This window comes from Bos javanicus, chromosome 8 (genome assembly GCF_032452875.1).
Source record: "Bos javanicus breed banteng chromosome 8, ARS-OSU_banteng_1.0, whole genome shotgun sequence".
In the NCBI taxonomy this organism is placed as follows: domain Eukaryota; kingdom Metazoa; phylum Chordata; class Mammalia; order Artiodactyla; family Bovidae; genus Bos; species Bos javanicus.
In genome coordinates, this window is record NC_083875.1 from 90,318,202 (window position 1) to 90,334,252 (window position 16,051).

Here is a 16,051-nt window from a genome sequence, read left to right on the forward strand (position 1 = left end):
ATGCTGCTATATGCCAAGAATGAAAAAATTTAGAGAGCAGAAAAGAATTGCTTTTCTGCTACATACAGGCATAAAGCTCTCATCTGGTAAACCATAAAAGTGGTGAATAAATGGAATAAATACAAATGTACCTTAAAAAATACAAGTAATTTATTATAGGATATAGTATTTAAAATTACAATTGTATATATTTGAAGTAGACCAGCTTGGTAAACTTCGTAGGTTTGTGAAACAGAGAAAACAGGTTATACAGCAAACCATTAAAGCTGCATTAATAAGGCCTATAATCAGTTGACACAATCCTTTACCTAAGCAAGAGAGGGAACACCATTTGGGGAACATCTCAGAAGGAAAACTTCTCCAGTCGGACTGTAAAAGGATTCACGGGATTACATACAGGATTGTGAGACCATGAGACCAGAAGACGCTGTGTCTGCCCAGCACTTAAGGCTTTGCACACACCCAGCCAAAAGGCCTTCCAGGAAAGGCAGAACCATGCACTGAGGCCATAAGCTGAGAATAACATCCTGAATAGGATGAGGCCCGGGGATAAAGGAAAGATGAGGTTCAGGTGCTAGGCAGATCTCAACAGGTAATACAGAGGAGAACACACAGAAGTGTATTAAGTGTGCCATGGGAATACTGAAGAGCTCTGCAGCACAGACAGCTCTCCTGGTATAGTGTCACCCCTTCCCATGTATAAGAGTCTCAGCAGAGGACCATGGTGGCAACAATGGGCAACGGAAGCAAACCCCAGAATATGTCCACAAGGTAGACGGAAACTATCACCTAATGTTATGCAGACACAAAGGCCATGAAAGAGGAGCTTACGTCAGAAACAGAAGAGCCCAGATGAGAGGCAGCCACGCGAGAGAAGAGGCAAGAAAAATCAGACAGTCAAGAAACAAGCAGCAATTTGAAATCTTTGCAGAAACGAAGACCAGACTAGAGGAAGATGGAAGAAATTGACACCAAGGAGCATTTAAGGAAAATTGTTGTTTTTCAGTCATTAAGTCGTGTCCAACTCTGCAATCCCACGGACTGCAGCACGGTAGACTCCTCTGTCCTCCAGTATCTCCCAGAGTTTGCTCAAATTCATGTCCATTTAAGGAAAACAGATAATAAAAAAAGAGACAGATGGGAACAGATATGAAATTCCAACTTCTATATAACAGAATCACCCAACAGCTAAAATCAGAAGAACAGAAAAAATACTAAAATAATTCAAGAAAAATATCCTGAAAGACTCAAATGTACAAACACATCTCTGGTAAAACGGACGCAGAACTATTGACGCTAAGACATCCAGTAAAACAAACAAACTTTAAGGAAAATAACATCTCCTGGCATCCAAGCAAAAGAACTGCATCACCTGTAAGGAAAAGCAAATCACAATGTGACAGTGACCCTGTGCGCTGCCAGTGATGAACCTTCAAGTTCTCAGGAAAGAAAATGTGAGGTGGTGATTTCACAGTTGGCCAAGAACTCTATATTATCCTCCAAGTAAAGTACACAGATCAAACTGTGGACAAATAAGAACTTGAGGAATATTGTTCTTACAGATGCTTCCTGAAGAAGTTAACAGTTGGCCATTCGTATCTATGGGTTCCACATCCTGATTGAACCAAATGTGGACAGAAAAACAAAGTTCCAAAAAGCAAAGCTTGAATTTGCCACATGCAGGCAACAACTTACATATCATCTACATTGTATTTACAACCATTTACACAGTATTTACTCTGTGTTAGGTATTATGAATAATCTAGAGACGATTTGACGTATACAGGAGGATGTGTGTAGGTTATGTGCAAATACTAGGCCATTTTGTATAATGGACTTGAGCATCCGTGGATTTTGGTATGGTGTCAAGGGTCCTAGAATCAATCCACCCAGATACCAAGGGACCACTGTATAGGATAGTTTCAGATAATCAAGAATGCTTAGAAAGCTTTCAGCACAGAGCTGACAGTAAGCATCTTTTAAGCTGACAGTAAGTGAAAGTGAGCATCTTTTACTGCAGAACAAACAGGGAAAAAGAGAAATACAGCAATATGTAACTATTACCTGCTCTGACAACAGAGTTAACACCACTCTGAAAAGGGGAAGGAAAAAAGAATACCTGTAAAGTACAAGAAGTTCGCTAAACAAAAGAGTATGATTTGGAACAGAGTACCTTATATTAAATGGAGAGAAAGCAGAGAAGCGGGAGCTAAATTCAATACTGTTTATAGTAAGGAACCAATCTATATAACCTAAAATAAATAAAGATCGGTTAATTTTAAAAGACTGCAGTATAAAACTTAGTGGAGAGAAAAGCCTTAATAACATACTATCAGTCAGTAACTTGTAACTACTAATAATACTCAAACCTAAAAGTGAACTCAAGGCCTCTTCATAATCCCTGAAAATGGGCCTCTACATCCAACTGGCCCTCTGTGGGGATATACAGCTGCGAAGGTGATTACATTTCTTCTTTAGAATACAGGTACCTTTTCGAGCATTATATTTTTCTTCAAATAGACAATTACCTATCTTCTTTTGATCTTTAGGAAAAAGTCCTTGTGATTCATCCTGTGTACAGGATCAGGTTTTCTTCAAAGCAAAGGCAGAGGTTGGTCCCCAAAACTCACTGAAGAAAGAATTCAGTCATATGCACCATTTTATAATTCACAGACATTCTATTATTACTACCAAAATTATAAGCAAATATAGCATCTTTACCAGTGTGATGATTAATTTTAATGTGTCAAGTTGGCTGGGCCACAGTACTAAGATACCTAGTCAAACATTACTCTAAATGTTTTCTGTGAAGATATTTTTCTACATAAAACTAACATGTATATCAGCAGATAGATTGCCTTGCATTACATAGGTGAGTCTCATCCAATCAGCTGAAGGTATTAATATCAGCTCTTCCCTGGATCTGATCTCCAGTCTCTGTGCACACAACATCGGTGCTGTTTCTCTGGAAAACACTGACTACAAACAGAAAAGATTCTATCCTAGATTCAGAGGCATGAAATTTTCTACTACTATGATTCTCAACAAAACTGACAGCAGAAAAGGGCAACTGGAAGACTCAGAGCAGTTCAGTCACTCATCCTTCCTACACTCACTAGTGGCATTCTTCTGTAACGTGCAGTTGCTTCTGAAGAGGGAGATGCATGATGCTCTCTTTAATCTCATTTCAGAACAAGCATTTTCATCCCGGTCACCTCCAGTGGAAGTACATGAGACTCTCCTCCCTCTTCCGAACAACACCAGGGACTCAAATCTAGCTAGCAAGCAGCCCTATTCAGAGTGTTCCTATATCCTTTAATTCTGAAGAAACACGACCCTTCCTTTTTTGCATGGATTTTATTTTCTCACTTTCTTTAAGGGAATTTTAATCATTAACTTTTGTTACACAATACATGGTAATAATATGCCTGGATTACTCCCTGGTTTGGGGAACTTCCTGCAAGCCGTATGGCGTGGTCAAAAATACAAATAAATAAATAAATAACCTACTTATTAAGCTTACAATTTTCTACTAAAGTACACAATTAAAACCAAAGTAAGACGAAAAATTACCAAAAAAATTTAAATAACAACAAAAAAAATTCTTAGCAAAGGAAGGAAAAAAAATTTTTAAACAAACATCTTAGCACCTTAGTAACGCTTTCCTGGCCACTTTCACCAAACTATCAGAAATTTACTCTTTTGTTCCAAATTGTTATTAATTTTGCTCAGTTCAGTTCAGTCGTTCAGTCATATCCGACTCCGTGACCCCATGAACCACACAGCACGCCAGGCCTCCCTTTCATCACCAACTCCCAGAGTTTACCCAAACGCATGTCCATTTAGTCGATGATGCCATACAGCCATCTCATCCTCTGTCATACCCTTCTCCTCCTGCCCTCAATCTTTCCCAGCATCAGGGTATTTTCAAATGAGTCAGCTCTTTGCATCAGGTGGCCAAAGTATTGGAGTTTCAGCTTCAACATCAGTCCTTCCAATGAACACCCAGGACTGATCTCCTTTAGGATGGACTGGTTGGATCTCCTTGCAGTCCAAGGGACTCTCAAGAGTCTTCTCCAACACCACAGTTCAAAAGCATCAACACCACAGTTCAAAAGCATCAATTCTTCGGCGCTCAGCTTTCTTTATAGTCCAACTCTCACACCCATACATGACCACTGGAAAAACCATAGCCTTGACTAGATAGACCTTTGTTGGCAAAGTAATGTCTCTGCTTTTTAATATGCTGTCTAGGTTGGTCATAACTCTCCTTCCAAGGAGTAAGCATCTTTTAATTTCATGGCTGCAATCACCATCTGCAGTGATTTTGGAGCCCCCAAAAAACAAAGTCAGCCACTGTTTCCAGTTTCCCCATCTATTTGCCATGAAGTGATGGGACTGGATGCCATGATCTTCGCTTTCTGAATGCTGAGCTTTAAGCCAACCTTTTCACTCTCCTCTTTCACTTTCATCAAAAAGGCTCTTTAGTTCTTCTTTGCTTTCTGCCATAAGGGTGCTGTCATCAGCACATCTGAGGTTATTGATATTTCTCCTGGCAATCTTGATTCCAGCTTGTGCTTCTTCCAGCCCAGCGTTTCTCATAATGTACTCCACATATAAGTTAAATAAGCAGGGTGACAATATACAGCCTTGAGGTACTCCTCCTATTTGGAACCAGTTTCATGCCCAGTTCTAACTGTTGCTTCCTGACTTGCCTACAGGTTGCTACTATCTTAAAAATAATTTTTAAAAAACATTCCCTTATTCAGTAGCAAACAAAGAGGATTTTTGTTGCTTTTTGCAACAAATTTTTGCAGCATTTATTTTTTTCTCATGTATATTTGGTTTTTCTAGATATATTCTCTGGTAGTCAGACAGGGTTCACAAATGCAAACTACAAATTCTTGGAAGCCTCAAAATACTGTTATTTTGTTCTTATCCTTGACTTGCCTAGGTATGCAAGGCAGGCTCAAATTCCCTTTGCCTTCAGTACCTTTATTGCAAAAAGGTATTTTCATTGTCTTTTATCTTCCAGAGTCACAGATACCAAATGCCAATCTGATCCTTGCTCCTTTGAGGGTAATCCATCTCCCTCTTCTAGCTGCTTTTAGAATTTTGTTTGTTACTAGATTCTGAAATGTCCCTAGGACTCGTGACATGTGTCTAAGTATCCCTTACTAAGACTTGGTCAATTTCTTGAATTAGGTAAAACAGGCTTGAATTTTAGCCTATCTATTGAATATCTTACCTAATATTTTGATTTATATGAATTGATCATTTCTTTATCTTAAATGATTTTTCTTTGTAATGAGTGCAACACCTGATATGAGGATAATTTTCACTTTTCTGGATTCCTTATGAACTTCTGGGTTGAGCCTTGTCTTTGTTGCATCTGCTGCCATCTGAGTGGCAGCATTCTTCACACCTGCAGGAGAGCAAGGTTAACTCTCCTGTTCTATGTATGACTTTCTTTGGTGCTGTCAGAGTTCCTCAGGTGCCTGATGATTCTTGGTGTCCATATTTTCAGATGCAAGGAAAGATATAAAGTGGTAACCGTAGCTGAGATGTGTTTCTTCAGGCCAAGTCAGGGTCTCTGAGTTCTCAGTATGAAGTATAGGTTCTGTAAAAGCAGCCAGGACCTAGGTCATTTCAGAGCAGCTGAGACTGTGTGGCAACTTCAAGCCAGGGGAGATAAGGTGAACACCTACTGCCTAATGCAGCTGGTTTCTCTCACCATAATGACAAAGGGAACTGCAGCCAGCCTGTGCTGTCTCTAACCTGAATAGACGCTACGGTCTAGTTTGAACATTCAACTTTTTGGAGGTCTTCTTTTTCAACTCAAAGTTGTTGAGAGTTCCTTAGCTTAGCTAAGCTTTTATATTGATATAAATCTATTCCTGTCTGCTGTGTATCCTGCAGAGATTTCTCAGTGTTCTGATCTGTTGGTGGGATGATCTTTCTATATCAGTAACAAAAACTGCAAACTTAATGTAAATTACGGTGAAGTACTATTTTCTATCTGCTTATAGAATAAATACAACCCTCCTAGTGAACAAATAATCTGGCATCCATTGTCTCAGTGATTTCATGTCTAGGAATTGATCAAAAGAAAACAATGGACAAGCACAAAACTACAGCAAACAGTATGTTCTGAGCAGTGCTTGTACCACGGGAAACTGAATATGAAGTTCAATAGGTCTCACTGATTTAGTAAGTAATACTTATCTATATGATGAATAACTACATAGCTATTAAAATCACAGAAATAATATAAACACATTTTAAATATATACACAATCATTCAAACAGATATGTAGGGAAAAAAACTTTTAAAACATACATTAAATTATTGACAGGCATAGTCTCTGGATGAAGGTGGATCAAAAATAATTAAGCTGCCTTTCCCTGCATTCACTTGTTATTTTCAAAATTTTTTATGATTTAAGTACTGTACTTTTATAGGCAGATAAAATACAATTTGTAATTATGCTTAAATTAATGCAGTTGATTCCTAATTCTGCAAGAAACTATACATAAAAATAGATTTATACATATTAGCATTATAAATTCCAAATTTTATTTCTGTTGCCTTTTTAGTCAAGAGTAATTTCATTTTTAGAATACCATTTCACTAAATTCTAAAAGAATTAAAGATCTAATATAGATACCATTTTTGCCAAATTTATTTAATGAACAACTTAATTTGATTGAAAAGGTAGAGGCAGGAAAGAATGAACAGATGGGACTTCCTGGAGGTCCAGTGGTTGGGACTCCGAGCTTCCACTGCAGGGGGCACGAGTTTGAGGAACTAGGAGCTGCACAGCAAAGTGCAGCTCCATAAAAAAGAAAAAGAAAAAAGAAAAGAATGAACGGATGCCTCAATGAATACTAAAGTCAAAAACGGTAATTAGAATAATACAATACTTCTAAAAATCGTAAGCCAAGCTTTCCAATTACTGCTCCCTGAATGTCCAAACTGTTCAAATACCCTTACAGCCAAAGTTTACAAGTATTGTTTTAAAATATTTTTAAGTATGTTAAACTAGTAATTATTAATGTTAAGAGTGAAAAAATATTTACTATTTTTCTGTGTATTTGAAATTTTCCATACTAGAGAAGTTAAAAATTACATACTAAACAAACTTTTTTGTTTTTTAATTCTAATCACTAATTCAGATTCAAAAATCAGTAAGAAAAATTTTAATAAAAATTAAAGCTTACTTACATGAGTTGAAATAGTACATATAAAAGTAAACAATAAGAACATGTCAGATAACTGGCAGAAGATACAAAAAGATAAAAAACACACTTAGATGGTCATATCTCTAGGTAGTTCAATCTAACAACAGTATGGGGCTTCCATGATGGTCCCACTGTGGTTAAGAACCTGCCTTGTAATTCAGGGGACACTGGCTTGATCCCTGGTCCGGAAGATCCCACATGCCATGGAGCAATTACGCCCATGCATCACAACTACTGAGCTGCCACTCTAGAGCCTGCATGTTGTAACTACTGAGCCCGCGTGCTGCAACTGCTGAAGCCCTCGTGCTCTAGAGCCCACGATCTACAAGCGAAGCCACTGCAATGAGAAGCCTGTGTGCCACAACGAGAGAGTAGCCCCGCTCCTGCTAGAGAAAGTCCATGTTGCAGCAACAAAGATCCAGTGCAGCCAAAAATAAACAAAACAGAACAGAAAATAAACATATTTTTAAAAAGAACAGTACAGGGAGTTCCCTGGTGGTCCAGTGGTTAGGACTTTAAACTTTCACAACTGAAGGCTGAGTTTCAGTCTCTGGTTGGAGAACTAAGATCCCACAAGCCAGTACAAAAAGGGATGTAAGATTAACAATTTAAAGCAACTAACTTTTTAAAATTTAAAATGAGAGTTTCTGGAATATGGTGATTTTGCTTTGCATGTTCTCCTTGGATATGTTATTTTTAATAGCCTTACTGTCTGGCATTTTCTTGGGGGAAAAAGTCTAAAGTATTCTTAACTATCACTTACCAGGTAGTCAATAAACAAACAGCAATATTATAAACAAATACCAAGACATCTCATTCAACTGAGGACACATGGAATTATAGCTCCAAGGGCAAATAAAAGGCTGTATTGTGTCAGGATCCAAACAATTCAAGGATAAAAGTAGAGAAACCAGAACTAAACATCTATAATCACTTTCCTTGTCATCTCCATAAGCTATAAACAGCTTTTCCTATAGTTTCAATGGGAGTAAATGTTGACCAAGTATACAGCATCCAATCACCTTTCATTGCTGTAATTGTGTATATTAATTTCCAAACTACTTGACTTTGTTATCTGATGTGCTTTAAGATATCAGTTCTGATGATGGTTTAGGCCAGTTCTTCTCAAACTCAGGCATGCATCAAATCACCTACAGTTTCTGAAAACAGTTACCCAAGCCTGTCCCAGAAACTCTGGGTTCCATTCTATTCTGCAGGCCTGAAGAAGAACCAAAGACTTTCTAACAAGCTTCCAAGTGCACTGCTCACCTAGGTCCCACACCTTTGGTAGCAGAACTGATCCAGAATAAACAGTAACTTCTATACATCCAAGTTCCCAAAAAGGAAAACCAAGACTATAGAAAACACTTCTGTACTTTGCTCAATACTTTAAATAATGGTACTGAAAGTACCATTCCAATTATTCTGTCATCAAGAACAGAATTCCTGAGAACAAACTAGTGGTTACCAGTAAGGAAAGGGAAGGTGGAGGGGCAAAACAGAAACAGGAGATTAAGTATAAACTCCTGTGTATAAAACAAACAAGGATATACTGTAGAGTATAAGGAATCTAGCCAATATTTTTATAATAACTGTAAATGGAGTATAATCTTTAAAAGTTGTGAAACACTATGTCATACACCTAGAACACTGTAGAACTTAATTATATGTCGATTTAAGAAACAAAATCTGTGCTGAAAGGCCTTTCACCCTTTATCTAGACTCCCTTAATGACTTAAGTTGAGTACCATTTCTCATCAGTAAATATCTTACTTTTATAGTCAATATTTAAAGGCACCGTACTTCTTACATTTTTAACTATTATAATTCTCCTATAATAAACCAGTAATGACAGCCATATACTGCATACTTTGGTGTATGAATTAACTGATCTCTTTCCTAATTTTTTTATTTTTTTAATACTGTGAGATAAAAGCAGCTTCCTTACTGTGTTCCAGCAGATTTCAAAAGAAACTAAGTCAAAATAATTGTCTTTTTGCAAGATGCACAGCAGCAAATAGAAAAAAACTGCTTCTCTAGTACTTGTTGCTTGTTAAGAGTTCTACAGCTGAAACTGGCATTCCCAGCTTAAACCAACAATAAAAAAACAGGATGGAGAAAGTCAAGTTTTCTATCCAAATCACTCTGGCCTTTTCATTATTTTGTCTACACACTGTGCACACTGAGAGTATTCAGAGACGTCCATGGCAAGCATCCAAATGCCTCAAGGGGTTTTCCAAAGCACTATTCACTTTCACTGGTGTGAGTAACCGAGCTACTGGCAAATTGATTAAAAAGTATTTCACATTTGACCAGTTTATCATTGTCAATACCATGGTTCATTTAGATGCTTGCTCCAACTGTGATCTAGGTCTGTGTGCTTGTGACAGAAATATTTTTCATATGCGAGACAACAAAACATACAGTTCAGGAAACAGGACGTGGTATCAATAGTTACTATAGGTTCCAGAATCATACTGTCCTGTTGCTGTATCCTAGCTATTTCTTAGATGTGATGACCACAGACTCAAACTCTCTTCGCATAGAAGGATTCAAGGTCCCTACTTGACAAGGGATGTCATGAATGAGACTACCCCAGGGACAAGAGGAGGAGGAGGGGAAGGAGCACAGTGACAGCCTTGGTTGGTGACTAGTACTGGTGTCTTAGAAAAAGGAAAACATTCCCTAGAAATCCTCAATTCAGTGTGTTAACAGGTCCTGATCCATTTTTCAAATGTACATTAGTGGAAAAGATACCAAAGCCCAGTCACACCTCCCTGAAATGTAAATCTATCGACTATTCAAATTAAGGAAGAAAAAGAGCCAGATCCATATTTGAAAACTAAAACAAAGAATCACTACAGCTACATCCACCTTATTTGCCCCCAACTACACCTGCCTTCAAGATGTGCCTTCAGTTAGGAGATAACTCCCAAACAACCTCCTGGGAAGCCAGAAAAGAAATGTCCACCAGCCTGTCCCCAAAATAGACCAAGAACCCTGGCTCACAAGAAGCACAAAAGTTTCTATTTACCTCAAAAAATGAGAACGAGACTCAGCTATGCAACATTTCTGGGTGCAGAGACACTGCTCCAAGCACTTTGGACCTGATTACCAGAATCCCCTCACACCCACGGAGATAGGAGATGCCATTTGCAGGACATGGGCTCTGCCAGCCCTTGTCTCCTGGGTGTTCCTGTGACTCTCTCAAGCAAGCAGAGGCATGTGCACATCGAGTTGTTATTGCACAGCCCCCCTGTACCAACACGGAAAGCGAGAGGAGGCATGACCACGGGTCAGTGGCTGCACACAAGGAGTCTGAGCACCTTACTCTCTGGAGGGCCACAGTGGAGGCAGGCAAGGAGAGAGCGAGGCTCCAAGTTCTGCTTTCCTGTATCTGTTTGCTATAAACACTTCATCTGTAATGAAAACCCAAAAACCTCACTGTTCCAGTCCAACACCATGACTTAATCAAGTTAAGCTGAGTGTTAGGCATACGAGGGATTTGGTAAAGCCCACAGCTGGGCCAGTGGGGCTTCCCACTCCAAGGCCAGCCTCTCCACCACCCATCATCCCCACTTACCCATTCAAGGACAACAGTTAACAGCTTTCATTTGTGATATGCGGAAACTTCTGTTTCAGTTTTTTTCCACCCCACCCATCCTCAAATTTGCACTGACATCAGAAAAAAATAGGAAAATGACTGGTAACTTTTCAACTTCTCCTTTTTGCTATGTTCAAAACTTCTACTCTTTAAATGAGACAAGCACACCTCATATTAAAGCCCTAGATCACGTTTCCTGAATCATGTAACAGATGAGATGAGAGATTCTTTAGCTGCACATGTATGAACTTCAAAAATCAAATGCATAGGAATTTATTCCTTTTTAGGGGAAAAAAGATGAACAAAGCTAGTTTTGCAAAGTTAATGTGTAATTTGCTTTCATCTCCCATTATATTTAAGTTTTTTTTTCATTACCTTCTATTTATGCCAAGAGATAGTTTACTACTTATGGTAAAGATAATGAGTGGAGATATATTACATAAATTATTAGATCACTATATATGACAGAACTGTGAAGATGATGGGCAAATAAGTGAAATTTGAGAAATGTTTTATCAAACCTCAGGACTTGCCCTATCTTCATATTTTTGCTTTTCAAGTCATTTCTTAAACTGAGTATCACATATATTTACATTACATATCCAAGTTTTCCTTTAAATAGAGACATATTTTGGTTTAACTACCAACAATTAATGAAAGGCACCTTTATTCATCCAGACCTTCTATAACAGCCCAGAGGACTCTCACACTCTTCTGCTACTACAGAGTGGTGACCAAGAGGCACAAGCATTTCAATATGAATAATTTGAAAATAATTAATTGTATAATCAGTCTTGGAAGGTGCTAGGGTCACAATGAGGATCTCCCATATTTAACAACCTTATGATGAACACTCACACAATCATAGTTATTTGTCAGGATTTCACGGTGCAGTAGCCATCACAGTACCACAGTACCAGTGGATATTGTTGTTTAAGATAGTAAATTTTCTTTTTGGACATAACTATACACATACAAAAAAATTGCAGGAAGGAAAAAAGTTGCCTTTACTCTCTAGTACCTACAGAATTTAAGATTCATACCACATTTGTCACTTAAAATTATCTTTCAACATGAATACGCTTTCTCTACATTACAATATCCTCATTCATTTGAAAATTTTATGAAGAAGTGAGTGTGCCTGGCAGAGTGCTAGCTAGGTCCTCGATGAACAGGGGCAAGAAGGCACACCGTTACTCAGTGTGCAGCGAGGCTCCATGTGAGGCTGGCTGCGCAGAGGGTTCAAGAGAGGGTCTCACAGAGATGACCTCACAGCCCATGTAACCAAAGGCCACAGTGTGCTATCTAAAAAGGCAAGTTTCTGCAAAACAGATAACCAGTGCAAGTTCAATGCATGAAGCAGGGCACTCAAAGCCGGTGCTTTAGGACAACCCAGAGACGGGGTGGGAAGAAACGAGGGAGTGGGATTCAGGATGGGGGACACATGTGCACCCGTGGCCAATTCATGTCAATGTATGGCAAAAACTATCACAATGTTTAACGTATTTATCCTCTAATAAAAATTAATTAATGAAAAATAAATAAATAAAAAGGCAAGTTTCAGAACCGCTTACTTGTGGGATGTCCTTTTCTTCATCATGCTTGCAGATACACCAGCATGGCCTAAAAGAGAAGTGAGTATACGTCAATGAAAACTGGATTAAAAAATAGCTCAAACTCAGGAAAAAGTTAACTTACGAAAAACTGCCATATAAAGTATGAAATTAAACCACAAGGGAATTCCCTGATGGCCTAGGGTTAGGACTCTGTACTACTCTGCTTTCAATGCCAAAGGTACCAGGTTCCATTCCTGGTTAGGGAACACTGCAGAACCTCACAAGCCACAAGATGTGGCCAAAAAACAACAACAAAAAAAACCCACAACAGCCAAAATGTAAGAAAACCATTTGCTTACTTATCTTTTAAACGGAAGATAAGGGGTTCTGGGAAGATAAAATGACAGTAAGAGCAGTTTATCTGCCTAAAATGGCCATAGAACACACAAAAAGCAAAATCACATGGATAAAAACTACAGCCAAAAAAGTGACAATCCTAGTCATAAAGTACTAAAAGGTATAGAACTCATCTTCCTGCCACAAACAACTAGAAAATGGGACAAGAGATATGAAACATCTGGACCCAGACATCAGGACAAGAGGCAGCACGGGACTATGGAACCAGGGAGCAGAAAACCCACCCAAGGGCCCCTACACCAACCAAGTGCATCCCAAGAACCATTTGAGGACAATGGTGCATGAAGGGTAACCAAGAACACTGAGGTTGTGCTACACTGAGAGTCAGATGGAAGCTAAGGAGGCGAGGTGGGCTGGGAGTCGTGGGTCAGAGTGCTGGCAAGGAACGAGATCTCACAGGGAGCGCCAAACATCTGGAAAAGGTATGGTGGTCTTTAGTCTTTGGCTAGATACTAACTTGCAAAGGCATGAGAGCTGTTCAAACTCCATCTAGCCACCTCTTTCAACACACAGGATAATCAGGAAAAACCATAAAGATAATCCCTTGGCAGGAGGATGAAGCAGCCCTAAGAAGAAAAGCTGCTACAGACACATCCCAGAACTTGCTTGCCAAAACAAAGCTCCAATATTCAGTTAAAGGACACCAGTAAAACCCAATGCTCCACAACTGGGTTGGATACTTCAGATGTCCAACGCCCCAACTCCAAGAACTAGGTCTGTGGGAAAGCAGCAAACTGCAACCCCATAAGCAAACAGGTTACAACCGAAACAATGTAATTAGCAAGCAAAGATGCTAAAAGAATGATTAATAACTATGCTCAAACAGTTAGAGGAAGACATAAACACTTAAAACAGATGAATGGGGGAAGGAGAAGAAATAAATGAAACTGATGAAAAATATATGATCCAAAATGAAGAAGAAAAAAAGAAATCCACTGGATGTGGTTAGTAGCAGATCAGACCCCACAAATAAAAAAAGCAGTGAATATGAGACATTGTAACACAACATATCCAAAATAGAACACAAACAGCCTCAGTGACTTCTAGGACAATAGCAACCGGCCCAGCATAAACAAAACGGACTCCACAAAAGAGAACAGAGGAGTGAAGAAAAAGTCTGACAAAAATAATGGCAGAAAGGTTTTCAGATGTGATAAATACATAAACATAGAACCAACAAGGTCAATGAAGCCAAAGTAAGATAAAAAACAAAGGGAAAAACCACAAGGCACATTCTAACCAATTTCTGAAAACCAGTGACACAGAAAATACTTTTAACCAGCTGAACAATAAAAGACATCTTAAATTTAGGCAAACAAAATAGTGGCTCCAGATTTGTTGTCAGAAACAATGTTGGCCAGAAAAAAACAGTGGAATAAATCTTTAAGGTGCTGCCAAGATAAAGAAAACAATCTACTTGTGAATACTATGTATAGCAAAAATCTTTCCAACCCCAACAATATTATTTCACTAAATATAGTTTAAATACATCAATTAAGAGACTATACAAAGAAGGAAGAAACAATTATTAAAATCAAATGTATCAGGCATCAAAAAGGATATTCCAAAATGATAACAGAGTCAATTAAGAAGCTGCAACACTCTTTCCTTTCCGGGGTGTGGGAGGTAAGATGGCAGTGCAGATTTCCAAGAGAGTCTGTCTTTGAAGAAGACCGCATCTTCAAAGCTGAACTGAACGAGTTTCTCACTCAGGAGATGGCTGAAGATGGGTACTCTGGAGTTGAGGTCCGAGTTACACCAACCAGGACAGAAATCATTATCATGGCCACAAGGACAGAGAATGCTCTTGGTAAGGAGGGCTGGCGGATCCACGAATTCACTGTTGTGGTTCAGAAGAGATGTGGCTTCCCTGAGTGCACTGTAGCGCTATATGCTGAAAAGGTAGCCACAGGAAATCTGTGTGCCATTGTCCAGGCAGAGTCTTTGCATTACAGACTCCCAGGAGGCCTTACTGTGCGAAGGGCCTACTACGGTGAGCTGAGGTTCATCATGGGGCCAAAGGCTGTGAGGTCGTGGTGTCTGGGAAACTCCAAGGATAGAGGGCTAAATCCATGAAGTTTGTGGATGGCCTCATGATCCACAGTGAGGACCCTGTTAACTACTATGTTGACACCTCCGCACGCCACGTGCTGCTCAGACAGGGTGTGCTGGGCATCAAGGTAAAAGATCATGCTGCCTTGGGACCCAACCAGTAAGACTGGCCCTAAGAAGCCTTTGCTTGATCACTGGAACACTCTGGAACCCAGAGATGAAAATGCTGCCTACTAATCACATGAACAGAAAAGTGGGAAGCCAGAGCTGCATGCCATGCCCTAGCCGGTAAACCAAGGCAAGACAGATTTCCTTGACCCCTGGGTCTGGAGCCTGGATGTTGCTCTATAAAGATTTTTAATAAAATATTTTTAAAATACGAAAAAGAAAAAAAAAAAAGAAGCCACAACAGGGCTGGTGGTCCTATGGTTAGGGCTCCCAGTTCTCATTACTGAGGGCCTGAGTTCAATATCTGGTCAGGGAACTAAGATCCCACAGTCATGTAGCACAGTCAAAAATAATAAAGGAAGCTATAACAATCTTAAAAGTATATAAACCTAATTATAGTATACTGAAATATATAAAGCAAAAACTGATAGAATAAGAAAAACGGACATACTCATATTTAACAATATAAACACTTCTCACTAATTGATATAACAAGTGGGTAAGAATATAAGAAAAGGATATAGAAGACCTAAACATCACAGCCACCTAGGCTTAGATGACATTTACAGAATGTCAATCCAGTAATGCCAAAATAAACCTTTTTTCCAAGTTCACATGGGACATTAACCCAGATACACCATATGCTACTCAGAATACAAACTCTCAATACACTTAATGTCAAACCATACAAAATAAGTCCTCTGACTACATCAGAATTAAATTAGAAATAAATATTCGTAAACACCCCAATATTTGAAAATTAAACAATCTTTTAAAACTTCATGTTTCAAACACTAAGTCACAATGAAAATTCAAATATTTTGAATAAGAAAACAACAACTTATCAATATCTACAGAGTGCTTCAAAATATATACCATATTGATCAAAATTCACACTAAGTAACATAATCCACCTGGGTGGAGGAAGAAGGCTTCTGGGTTATCGCAAAGTTCTCTCCTTGGCATTACATCAAGACATGCAGTTTTTAAACATAAATTTCTGCAATTACAT

The 16,051-nt window shown here is 38.7% G+C and overlaps 1 protein-coding gene and 1 pseudogene across 5 annotated transcripts in view; one reads left to right on the forward strand and one right to left on the reverse strand.

Annotated features, from left to right (window-relative positions):
- Window positions 1–16,051, reverse strand: part of SPIN1 (spindlin 1) — an 82,240-nt gene that overhangs the window by 14,545 nt on the left and 51,644 nt on the right. For all 5 annotated transcript variants that reach the window (XM_061426325.1, XM_061426327.1, XM_061426324.1 and 2 more), the window contains one exon: window positions 12,421–12,469. In XM_061426325.1, the coding sequence (XP_061282309.1) occupies window positions 12,421–12,469 (49 nt within the window). The remainder of the gene's footprint in view (window positions 1–12,420; window positions 12,470–16,051) is intronic.
- Window positions 14,451–15,222, forward strand: LOC133253353 (small ribosomal subunit protein uS3-like; annotated as a pseudogene).